General features: G+C 44.8%; 1 protein-coding gene across 1 annotated transcript; it reads left to right on the top strand.

The window, feature by feature from the left end:
* The first annotated feature begins 5,664 nt into the window (after positions 1-5,664).
* LOC4326672 (glycerol-3-phosphate acyltransferase 1) lies at positions 5,665-12,638 on the top strand. The gene is made up of 2 exons (XM_015779205.3): positions 5,665-6,687; positions 11,588-12,638. Exons 1-2 carry the CDS (start codon positions 5,914-5,916, stop codon positions 12,446-12,448), a joined length of 1,635 nt encoding a protein of 544 aa, XP_015634691.1. The 5' UTR covers positions 5,665-5,913; the 3' UTR covers positions 12,449-12,638.
* The last annotated feature ends 1,011 nt before the right edge of the window (positions 12,639-13,649 follow it).

The raw sequence follows: 13,649 nt of genomic DNA on the forward strand, positions 1-13,649 counted from the left end.
GCAACGAATTGAATGGAAAAGTTGCGGTCACCATGAACCTAGTTAGGCTGTTCTGGATCGGTCCCAGCTTTTATTAAAAACTTATATTTGCCTAATTTTATTTTAAATAAAATTAGGAATAAAAATGTATTGGTTACTAATACATACTATTATAAATTTGACGGTTTTGAAAATAACTTTATAATTCACGTATTTCGACCAGTGCCATTACAATAATTTGTATATAGGTAGAAACAAATTTACCTTTATAAGAAAAAAAGAGCACCATTCCTGGCCTGGCCGCTCGCTCCGCCCAGCTGAGCTCCCGTCGCATGTGATGCTCCTGATGCCGTTGACAGCGAGTCCATCGCAGAACCACTTACTCAAGCCGGCGGTTGAAGGTGGACGCCGATGCGGAGGACGTCGATTTGACCACCAAGGTACTAGCCATTCCTGACGACGCTCTCCGTCGTGGCCAGGCCCGATCTTCTGGTGAGGGGATAACTTTCGCTTTAATCGAGTACGACATTTGCGATGCAGCTACAAGTCCAGAACGCCATGCAATCGCTACACCACAAATAATGTTGTACCAACCGTGACGCGCGGTTGATGATCCCTGCAATGCAAACGAGAGAACAATGTAAGAACAAGATAAGATGCAATCTAAATATTGCGAATAGGTAATTAAGCATAAAGGAATAGATGCGATTGAAGTGGTAGTTCTAATCGAGCCGGCAAATCAACACACCAACTATTGGCGGCTCTGAATCTATAGTCACCGACTAATCGAGCGAGGACTAGACACAAGCTGAATGGCACTTGGCAAAATTCAACTAAACAAAATCCAATTATTTTTTAGGTTGTACATAGACATTTATAGAGGAAAATTGATCTAGGGTTTAGTGCTAATTCATGGAGGTGGAGAGAGACACTTTCGAGATGGATCTAGTCTATTACAAGGCCTAAGGCCTAAGTTCGGTTTCAACAATAACACTTCCTTGTTTTAACGATTCCCGTTGACTCGGAATGAATTTGGATATGAGACTAGATGCGTTTGAAAGGTAGTGAGATAAGCTTTCCATGAAGTCCAAGATCACCCAAATCGGAGTTGGCATGAAGTCGCTAGGTCCATTTGAAGTTAGTGGTGTCTCCGGAGGCCGAACTGGATTCCAAAACTCACTGGATTTTAATATCTTAAAGATCCTCCATTCATCCGATCTATTATTTGGTATTGTTTTATATTTGTCATGCTTAGTTGTATGCATATAATTGATTGTCACATCAATTCCGGAGGAGGAGAGGGGGCCCATAGGCGTCGGTAACGGCAGGGCAGCATCGGCGACGGGTGGGACAGCATCGGTGGCTGCTCCCACGGTGGCGGCGGCGTCCGCCTCACCTTCCCTCGGCGTCGCCCTTCTCACCTCCCCACTGAGGTGGCCCCCTCGCCTCCACACGGCAGCGGATTCCCTCACCTCCCTTGGCCCTCACCTTCCCACGACGACGATGTCGAGCGTGGCCGGATCTGACCGGTGTGGCACAAGGGCAGCGGCAGTAGAATTCTCTCCTTCAACGTCCCCATTTATACTGTCTTGGATTTTTTTTTTGTTGATGTGGATGTTGATTGTTTGATTGTGTTCATGTTGATCGATTCGGGGTGATTGGGAGCTGCTCGAATTGAGCTAATGCATCGAACCACCTTTTTGTTGGTTTCTTCATTTTTGGGACCTCAAAGGTATCGGTTCCAAAACCGGCACCTATACGGGGTTTCCAACCGGCACCTATTTGTGTTTATGTAGTAGTAGCCACCGCGTCTTCGGCGAGCCCTCGCCTACTAAGCACACCGGCGGCTACGCTTTAACCTGTGGGCGCACAAAAGTGAGAAGGGGGTATCAGGAATACCCACTGACCGTCGCCGACGGATACATCCGGCACAAGGATCAGCCACAACAGTTGACATTACTAGAACAATTTTGAGGGTTCGTCTCATCGCACTCCTCATAGACAGGGGCAAAGCTACAGGGGGTGCCGGAGGGGGCCAACACCCCCCTATCCGACCCCATCACTGTCGTACTAACTAGCGCATTAGCATGTCAATTAGTCCATTATTAATAAACATGGTATAGAAAAAATAATTAATAAGAAAGAGACAGAGAGACGACACAAATCAACTCCTTGTCTTCATTGCTCGGCTTCACACGTCTCTCTGTCCTCCCATTGCGACTCGCTGTCGAGCATGGTGTCTCAAGTCTCAAACTGTCAAATATCCAATGATACAACTAAAAAGCTAAATTTAAGCTTTTTTATGGCAGAATACATGATGTCTTGTTTTATCGTCGGCATTGTTTATCCTGACTTATGACTTGTTCGCTCTGTCCACACCCCCCTAACCATAAATCCTGGCTTCGCCCCTGCTCATAGAACCGACGATAAATCATTTTTATCTCTTGGAAACATTTGTGATTTTGTGTGGTAGCATGCATGGGCCATGCGACAAGCATGAAGCATCTGCATATATGCTTCTCTTGTGAACGAATGATCTTGTGCACTCCTTACAAATGGGTCCAAGGGCATTCATGTCTTCTCGCTAGGGTTTTCAAATCTGATAGGACCAATATAAAAGAAAAAACAGCCACGTGGACAAGAATAGCGCTAAAAGTGACGCAGGGGAGAGAGAGTAGGGATCGGGTGACAAACGTGAACGGAATTTTGGTAGAGTGGTATATGAGAGCAGGGTTTCAAAATATGACAATAACTATTAGGTTATTTGTATTTTGATTATCGACGACATATCTATTTAGAAACTGTCTAATAAACAGAACAAATTAAAAATTATTTAATTTTGGTTTTGCTTTTTTATCTTAATTTGTCCGAACAGTGGCGGACGAAGTTTTAAAATATAGATGAAGCGAAGAACAGAGATTTTCACTCGATAAAAGCAATTGAACACAACACATATCGTATTAATAGTCCATTCGCAAAACGGCCTCAATCTGTTAGGTGTTCACGCCTTATTATACCTAATTTTGATGGCCCGTGACTATTATAAGGGGGTAAAGAGGTCTTCAGGGTGTGGGACGACACGAGTCGTAGCTGAGTCGGTCAACCCACCCTACCTAATGGGTGGATCCGCCCCTGTGTCCGAATAAATTATATTTAGGATAATTTTAAATGCTAAAATTGTTATATTTGTAAGTCGGAAAGGTGGACACAACTCCGGCTCGGGCGCTCGATGGGAGGAGCGTCCGATTTATGTGTAAAACTATATTAAACTGATTTTTCTCTTAGATTACTTGTCCAAATCATGATCCAATTGCACCATTCAATTCGTTGCAATTAAATTTTCAAAACAAGACCACACATGGATATATTCCGACGAAAAAGAAATTTAGCTTATTATTGAATTATTTTTAAATGTTGCATGATGTTCCACTAAGTATATCGGAATTGTTTCACTAAATAGATCAAAAATGTTTCACTCATTTAAATCGGGTGTTATTTCACCTTATATAAAAACAATATTTCAGCAAATAGCGAAAGAATGTTTCAGTTCACTGCAACATTAAATCTATACATAGTGAAATATTATGAGTACACTATGTGAAACAATTTTGGTGGAAAAAAATAAAACGAATTCCCTTAATAGAGGGTTTCCAAGATATGTGGGTGATTTGTTGCAATGGAATGTTTCAGTTCACTACAACATTAGATCCATACATAGTGAAACATTGTGAGTGCACTGGATGAAACATTTTTTACGGAACAACAAATAAACCAAATTCCCTTAATAGAGAGTTTCCAAAAATATGTGGGTGATTTGTTGCAGGTGAGGGCAGGGACTGTGGTGGGGCCAGTGGCATGCACGCGCGGCCACGCGCGGGGTGCGGGGATCCTAATGGGCGATTGATCGCCTGGAGATGGGGGTAGCGATCAATCCCCTCCCCCCTCCCTCCCTCCACCTAGTTTCCTTTTTTGGCACCGCATTACTTTCCTATTTTAGTAAATTTATGCACCTAAAATTTATATACCTCAAGTTTACACATCTAAAGTTTAGAGATCCAAAGTTTATAAGTCAAAAGTTTATATATCCGATTCAAATTTGAATTTGAATCAAAAATTTTTTATATATAGTATTTCTATACATATAAAGTTTATACACCTAAAGTTTATAGACCTAAAGTTTATAAGTCAAAAGTTTACATACCTGTTTCAAATTTGAATTTGAATTCAAATTTTTTCTATATAAAGTATTCTTATGCATCTAAAGTTTATACACCTAAAGTTTATAGACCTAAAGTTTATAAGTCAAAAGTTTACATACCCGATTCAAATTTGAATTTGAATTATATCTGATTCAAATTTGAATTTGAATTCAAATATTTTCTATATATAATAGTTCTATACATCTAAAGTTTATACACATAAAGTTTATAGACCTAAAGTTTATAAGCCAAAAGTTTACATAGCCGATTCAAATTTGAATTTGAATTCAAATTTTTTATATATAGTATTTCTATAAATAAATTTTTCTAACTTTTTGTTTTTTTAAAAAAAATTGTGTGGTGTACTATAGTAGTAAGAGAAGAAGGGGAGGAGGAAGGGGGGGGAGGAGGGAGGAGTGTATCGAGTATAGGGGAGGGGGCGGATCGGATGGGTGATCGCTGGGCGGATGGGGGAGCGATCACCCGTCCATTAGCATTTTCGGGCGGGGGAGGGGGGAGCGTCCGATTATTGCTCCCCCGGCCAGTCGACCGATTCCAATCATTATCCAGAGAAAGGTAGAGAAGAAACATTGGAAACCAACGCTAGCTGTGCTATCCGTTGGTTGTTTACATCACCTATCAACGGAGGACATCACGGGCTCGCACAGCACCGCAGCAATGCATGCAAAACCTCAATGGCAATGGCTGCCGCCGTGCGCACGGAGCAGCAAACGCCTATACGCGCGGGGCCATACTCCCGATGTCGAGGAGCTCATAAAAACGCTCTCGTGCACTAGGATTAATCTTAGCGCCATCCCGTTGGCCGTTCGTAAAAGTAGAAAAACCCACCCGGATCGATCGATATTCCCGGCGTTTCCGTCCTCCGATGAGAGTGATCACCGCATTCAACCAAGTGGCGGACGGAAGACTGGCCATTGGGCCTCATGAATGCGCCACAGAAACGCGCACAGATCGCGACTTCGCGCGCGAGCCGAGCCAAGCAGAGCTTTCTAGCCGACCGGCTCCCGGTGCCGCGCGGTCAAACGCGAGCGCGCCCTGCCTACTTCGTCCGCTAAAATCCACTACTGTATCATCTCCTCTCCCTGCAATGCAATGCAATGCGTCGCCCCACCAACCCCCCATAAATTCTCCCTTTCCATTTCCCGACCTTATAGCAGGTACAATAACAGACTATTAGCTAGCTATAAATATATATTTTAAAGAGATAATAGTGAAAAGAAAAGAGTAGCGAGCTATAGATTTATAGTCAACTGTAGCACGAACTCTAAGACACGGTGTGTATATGATAGGTGGGACCAGATATTAATATTGTAGTGTGTAACTATTGTATGAATTGGCTATTAAATTGACTATAAGTGATTTAAAGTTAGTAGTTGGCTATACTATTAAACTTTCTCTTACGCATCGATCCGTAGCGTCAGTCCACCCCTCTATATATGCACACGTTCCCCCCCTCTCGCCGCCTGCACCACCCTACCGGCCACTTCCACTGCCAATGCCACAGCTTCCTTTCCTGGTTCCCGATCCCTCCCTCGTCATCAAGCCAACTCCATCGTTCCATCATCACCAACATTTGCAGCAACACTGTGAACAAGCTCTAGTTGCATCAGCTATACGTGCTACTACTATATAAAACTGGCGCCCCAGCTTATACAGGTTCGCACAGGCAACATATACATACGTGCGTGACGACGTGTAGTACTACGTGAGATCGATGGTGCTTCCAACCATCCTCCCCAAGATAGCCGCGCACTGGCTCTTCACCTTCTACCGCGCGGCACGTAAGCTCCGCGGCCATGCGTTCCAGTACTGCCGCAGCTCCTCCGCCACTACTACCAAGCCGCCTCCGCCGTCGCCCGTCTCGCCAGCGGCCAAGTGCACCGTCGTCTTCCCCGACGCCGCCGACAAGGCCGTGGTGTTCGGCTTCGACGGCGCGCTCATGAGGTCCGCGGCGCTCTTCCCCTACTTCATGCTCGTCGCCTGCGAGGGCGGCAGCCTGCTGCGCGCTCTGCTCCTGCTCTGCGCCTTCCCTCTCGTCTGGGCCCTTGGCGAGCGCTCCGACGCCGGCGTCAGGGTCATGGCGTTCGTCACCTTCTTCGGGCTGAGGCCCCGCGACATGGACCTCGTGGCCCGCGCCGTCCTGCCCAAGTTCTACATGGAGGGGCTCAACGCGCAGGTGTACAGCCGCCTCTGGCTGCCGGCGAGGAGGAAGGTGGTGGTGACGGGCGCGCCGAGGGTGATGGTGGAGTGGTTCTTGAAGGAGTACATGGCCGCCGACGTGGTGGTCGGCGGCGAGCTGCATGTTGTTAGGGTTGGTCGCGGCCGCTACTTCACCGGGATGCTGTGTGGGCCAGGAGGATCGGCGGCGCCGGCGCTGAAGCACAAGGCCCTGCAGGCAGAGGCGTTGGGAACGGACAACGCCATGGCTGACGTGGCCGTCGTCGGGAACGCCAGCCAGCTCGACCACCCCTGCTTCCCATACTGCAAGGTGCGTCCGTACGTTGTTTTGTTCTTAACGATCATTTAATAGGCTTTCCTCTAGTTAACTATACATCTCATGTCGCTGTAGATCAGATCATTAGTACTGTTATATAGCTCTAATTGTTTTTGGCTTTAAAATCCATTTCATACTAGGAGTACATACATATAACTTCCCTTTGAAAAAAAACAAAAAAAGAAAGACAACGGTTTGTGTCAGAGTATCACCTTCTCTTCGGGCTGGTACAGAATATATATACGTAAACAGCTAATACTTCAAAACTAATATACACATGCACATACACACAGAAAGAAAAAACTGATCCGATATATGGAGCTGGTCATCTGATAAATCAACCGTTGGATCAGAAACAAACGGCCTGATCGTAAACCGTAAGATCTTCCCTAGCTTAGCCGCTACACACAGAGAACGCACGACATAATAAACAAACTTCAGGTTAACCCTGTTTGGCCTTTACGGCATGGTGGATCTACAGAGACTAGCACGTTGCACCACGCTATAAAACCTACTACAACCACACCCACTTGTAGGCATAAATGTACTAGCAGCAGTAGATGAGACCCGTCCAATATGTGGATCGAATCACCTAGAACAGTGTACTGCTACCACATGGATGAGACTCACTGTTGGTTCAGGCAGTTTACCCCAGGCAGGGACCTAGAAAGAACTCGACAAACATGCACAGACACCTGGCCAATTTGTGGCCAACTTGCCATGGGCGCGCAGGGCATGGACGGCCTGGACGGGAGGACGGGAGAGGCGCATGCATGCAGATGCAGGCAGACAGCCGCACGGTGGTGGTGGCCTCTCGATCCTTCACACGCCCCAGACGCGCGCGCGCGCCATTGAAAGCGCATTTACGCGGTGTTTGGTGACATTTAAGCTTGTGTTTTTCCCCCTGTGCGGCGCTGTGCTCCGTAGCCGGGCGGCCGGCTAGAGTGCGCGCGCGACATGGCCGTCGCATCGCGGCAAAGCGAGGCGTCCTCTCGCGCTGCTTTGGCATTTGCTAGTTTTGCACACCTCGCCTGCTGCCTTTGCTCTGCTCTCTCTGGGTCTTCTACAGTAGGCGTAGTGCCAATGCAACTCCACTCTCACGCTAGTACGTTACGTCCTCCTTGCATTAACGCCCGCAGATTAATTACCTTCGCCGCGAGCGTACAAATCCAAGTCTCCAACTACTACTAGTATCAGTAGAAAGAACCGCTCCCTGTCTTTATGGGTCTTAATTATCTTCGTCTAAACTGCACGGCCAAGGTGCGTGGCGAGTAATGGCTTCGGGTAGGACGACGAGTAGCTCGATCCTTTTATAACTACCACGAGTACAATACATATATAGATGGGGCGTTTATAGTTTGGACTACAATACGTATATATAGAAGAGCCGAGGCGCAAGTGCAACACTGCAGTGCGTAGGACGTCCAAAATGTGTGGATGGTATAGATCCCGAAAGGAGCCCGTCAGCCCGTCCGACAATAGTGATTAAAGTTCATAAATGAGATCCCTCTACGCCTACCTCTCTATTTCCGATGAATACTAGGATAGTACTGGTACAGTGCCTGACAAAGGACGAAAGTTCTACTATTAAGGTCTGATGTACGGTGGAAAAGGTCTGATGTTTGAAAATGGCGACTGATATACTTTCAAACAATTAAGTACTCCATTTTCACATTTTTCAGCTGCCTAAATGTAGTACTACTACCTCCGTTCCAATATACTCCCTCCGTCTAATAAAAAACCAACCTAGTACTAAGATGTGCTAGAATATGTCGCATCTGGTTCTAGATTCGTTTTTTATGGAACGGAGGGAGTAAGATTGTGTTCGGCACCCACTTTTCCAACCCCACTCTATCGTTTTCCGCACGCACGTTTTTCAAACTGCTAAACGGTGCGTTTTTTGCAAAAAGTTTCTATGCGAAAGTTGCTTAAAAAATCAAATTAATCCATTTTTGAAAAAAAAAGATAATACTTAATTAATCACGCGCTAATAGACCGCTCCATTTCCCGTGCGTACTGTATCCGGCTGGGAACGAGGAAGGACGAACACAGCCTAAGTGCAGTTGTGAGTTTTCGTGTCCAACGTTTGATCATTCTTCTTGGTTAAGAAAATATATGATTAGTATTTTTATTGTTATTATATGATAAACTTGAATAGTACTTTATGTGTGACTATTTCTTTTTAATTTTTTTATAAAATTTTTAAATGAAATGGACGGTCAAATGTTGGACACGGAAACTCATAACAACACTTATATTGGGACGGATATAGTAATAAATTCATATCCAATATTTAGAATAGATAATATTTTTGAAATAAACTGCAACATAAATATGATAATGCAACACATCATAATCTAGTATTTTGAATGCTAATCATTATTAAAATTGATACAATATTAGTCAGCAATATTTAAAACAGAGTATTTATCTCATACACGTGGATAATGCCTTAGACTATAAGTATAAAATTACAGACTACTTTCTCTATGCCATATAGCGATTTTTGCGGATCATTTAGGGTAGACGGGCCAACCTTCCGCACGCGAAAATAGGTTTTGGGCCATCCGGAAATTAACAACCCTTTTTTACTAGTGATATATCGTACTACTCTCTCATTGAGAAATATTACAGTATAAGTTGTGTTAGGTTTTTGCACAGTTTTTAATATAATATCAACAACTACAAAAGCAATAGTATTATATACTCACTCTGTTCTAAATTGATCATCACATAATAAAAAAAATAAAATTTTTCAAATTGATCGTCATATAACTTTGATCCCTTCATTTAACATGCAGTATTATTGTATATGTGCATGCAAATTGAGTCTACATGTTTATTGATCCTTACTTATCACATAATAACATTAAATGAAATACACAAAAGTTAAGTCTTTCTTCTCGATGAAAAAACTTATATGATGAGATTAGATAGGAACTTAACTGAGGGTGTATGAAAGTACTTTCAGATACGAATGCATCGATACCACTTATATGACATAAAACATATATGTTGAGTATTTAATTGTTAGTAAAAAAAATTACAAACCTTGACTTTCTAAATACATGCATGCCTTAGGCCAGTCACAATGGGGGTTTCACTGGTGTGTCATGCACATTTAATAGGGGTAAGACTGAATAAAAAATGATTATTTGCATGAAATGGGGATGAGAGAGAAGGAAAGAGTTTCATCCTGGTGAAACTCGTCAGCGTCGTTTCCAAGTCCTCGGTAACAGAGTGAAACCCCCGTTGAGGCCGATTCGTTTCATTCACCGGATCTCTTGCGTCCGCCTCCGCCGTGCGACCTCCGCATTCTCCCGCGCCGCGCCGGATTTTGGGTACAAATGATCCCAGCAACTTGTATCAATTAAATGCTTTGCTTAGTCTTGGAAACGTCAAAGTGAAACCCCTCCACTGTGGGGATTGTTTCATAAAAGATTTCATTTGAGAGAAGATGGTATAATATTTTGGGTAGCCGTGCAATGACACTAGCCATTGTGACTGGCCTTATATTTAAGTCCAGAAAAAAAAAGTACTACGAAAAAGACACCTATTGTTGTAAATGTACAGAAGGAGCATTGAATTGGGCCATTAATGGATCTTTCCTCTCTATTACAAAAGTTAGGTTACTTCATATAGGGTGTGTTTAGTTCATACCAAAATTGTAAGTTTAGTTGAAATTGGAACGATATGATGTAAAAGTTAAAAGTTTAAAAGTAACCTAACTTTATTTAAATATATATGTGGAACGATGTGTTTTAAATATATATTTTTTATTTAATTTCCATAAATTTTATTTAAAAGTATTGAATGAAAAAGAAAAGGACAATTTTGACAGTAAATTATGTGTTCCTATCAATCAAACTGTATAAAAGTCATAGCAATGCTAGAACGTTGCCAAAAAAAATGAACACCATTAAATGATGATGGCATCATGCATTTACACACTTCAGAGTCTCTGCGACAGAGCTAAGAATGCCACTGGTTGCGACAGTATTTGTGAGAAGTAGTCAACAAACGCCGTGTTTAGTTACAAAATAATTCTTTAAACTTTCAACTTTTTCATCACATCAAAACTTTACTACACACACAAATTTCTAACTTTTTCATCACGTCGTTCCAATTTCAACCAAATTTTCAATTTTAGTGTGAACTAAACACAGCCAAAATTAAATTTCAGTTTGTTGGGAGAATTCAGAGAGTAAATTATACTAGGCTTAAAGGCAACACAACTTATCTTTTGCACAATAAAAATATTCTCTCATTTTAATTGTGATCATCAGAACATTTCGTCACTGAGTACGGTCTTCCCAAAACAAAAATTTTCACGCTGTTGCATCGAATGTTTAACACATGCATAGAGTATTAAATGCAGAAAAAAAACCCAATTACACAAATTGCGTATAAATTACAAGACGAATCTTTTAAATCTAATTGTGCCATGATGTAAACATTTGCTAAAGACAGATTAATTAGGTTTAATAAATTCGTCTCGCAGTTTCCTAGCGGAATTAGAGTAGTAATTTATTTTGTTATTAGACTAAGTTTAATACTTCAAATGTGTGTCCATATATCCGATGTGACAACCAAATCTAAAAATTTTCCTCAACTAAACAAGGCTCCAGAAAAGAAATACAATATTTAGTGCAGTTGTGGGTTCCGTGTTTTAAAAATTTATGAAAGAAAATAAAAAAAATCATGCATAAAGTAATATTCTTGTTTTATCATCTAATAATAATAAAAATAGTAAGCATAAAAAAATTAAATAAGATGAACGATGAAATGTTGGATAAAAATTCCACAGCTGTATTTAAATTGGGACGGATGGAATACTATAGTCGTAGTCTAGTAGTACACAGAGTACTTACCACAGTTGGATTGATTACTGCAGGAAGTTTACGTCGTGAACAGGGAGAGCACCAAGACCGCGCGGCTGCCGCGGGACAGGTACCCGAAGCCGCTCATCTTCCACGACGGCCGCCTCGCCTTCCTCCCGACCCCCTCCGCCGCGCTCGCTTTCTTCCTCTTCCTCCCCCTCGGCGTCATCCTCTCCGTCATCCGCATCTCCATCGGCATCCTGCTCCCCTACAAGATCAGCTTCGGGGCCGGCGCCCTCTTCGGCGTCCGCTACCGCACGTCGGGCCTCCGCGCCCCGGAGCCCGGCGTCAAGCGCAGGGGCGTCCTGTACGTGTGCACGCACCGGACGCTGGTCGACCCGATCATGCTCACCGCCGCGCTCCAGAAGCCCGTGCCGGCCGTGACGTACAGCCTCAGCCGGCTGTCCGAGGTCATCGCGCCCATCAAGACGGTGCGGCTGACGCGCGACCGCGAGCGCGACGCCGAGACGATGTCGCGGCTGCTGGAGCACGGCGACCTCGCGGTCTGCCCCGAGGGCACCACCTGCCGCGAGCCGTACCTGCTGCGGTTCAGCCCGCTGTTCGCGGAGCTGGCCGACGACATGGAGCCCGTGGCGCTGGACGCGCAGGTGACGACGCTGTACGGCACGACGGCGAGCGGCCACAAGTGGCTGGACCCCGTGGTGTTCTTCGCCAACCCGCAGCCCGCGTACCGGGTGGACTTCCTGGGCGCCGTGCCGCGGGAGTGGACCCGCGCCGGTGGCAGGGCCGGCGCCGAGGTGGCGAACTGGGTGCAGCGGCGTCTCGGCGAGGCGCTCGGGTACGAGTGCACCGGGCTGACTCGCCGCGACAAGTACATGATGCTCGCCGGCAACGACGGTGTGGTCGCCAAGTAGGGGTGGTGGCCGCGTGCCACGGTCCTTTTGTTTATGCGCATACTTTGCATGCTCTGTAACCAAAATATCAAAATTAGTTACTCTACTGTAATATGCGTGGAAGGAAGTAACGGATGTCTTTGTTTTCCCTTTGCTCATATGTAAAGAAAATTTCTACTACTATGGCAGTGAAAGCTCTTCTCAAATACTACTCGATCCCTTGTCTCTAACTCTCTACATGCTTGGGTTGAAATAGTTCATGGATATTTCGTGCACCCGTTTTCCTCCATATGCGGCAGGAGCAGGACGAGTCCCGGTCTCTAGTTTCACCGTCCTTGCACAAGTTTATCAAAACATGGGTGAGCCGCCTGACCGTGCGGCGGCACGAACCCATCCAGCCTTTCACAACCGTGCGGCAGCGAAGATAGCTCCCAGCCTCCCACGGACTACCAAGGCGATCCACTAATCAGCACGGCGCAGCTGTCCCCGTTTTCGTGCACGGATCAACGGATGATTGGGTGTGGCTACTATACGGACTGACGGAGATCGAGCGTGCGCTGGTCAGCGATTGCACGGGAGTTTGGGCTCTCTCGTCGTTGCATCTAGCTGGCTGATAACTGATAGTCTCCGTCATTGAAGCCTACACGACTGCACTCATCGTTATTGTGTCCTCTTCAGGATTAATTCCGTTTCAGCACGATCCTTGTCACTTTATGAGCTCAACATTGTTCATGAAACGTACGGGGGAGAAGAGGGCTGACGTTTCATAAATTTGGCGCCCGTACACGCGCCATAAACGCGGGTGGGGGCGTCTCCCACAACTGTTACAGCATAGTGGCGGCGCTGTTACATATTATTGCCTTAGGGTGTGTTTGGATGGTGGGTTTTGGGTAGATAGGACATGGCGGTCTCTTTTTCGTAGGTGTTTTGTTGATGAGCGAGGATGGGATAGGACGGTCCGGAGAGGAATATTCCTCCCAGATGCGGAGGGAGGGATCCGGTCGATTGGACTCACCGGCCCATGTTTCTCCTACGACCGTGAGATGTACGGTCAAATCAATCCACGGTACGTACTGCGCCACCTCACGTCATTGGTGCTATCTTCAGCTCTTGATATTGTGGTTAAATTTCATTTATTTTGTTAAAAACAGATCACATCTGCACTACTCTATACTTCCACCTACGACTTTCAGTCACCTGAAATCCTAAAAACATTAGTCAA

This window comes from Oryza sativa, chromosome 1 (genome assembly GCF_034140825.1).
Source record: "Oryza sativa Japonica Group chromosome 1, ASM3414082v1".
NCBI classification, from domain to species: Eukaryota; Viridiplantae; Streptophyta; class Magnoliopsida; order Poales; family Poaceae; genus Oryza; species Oryza sativa.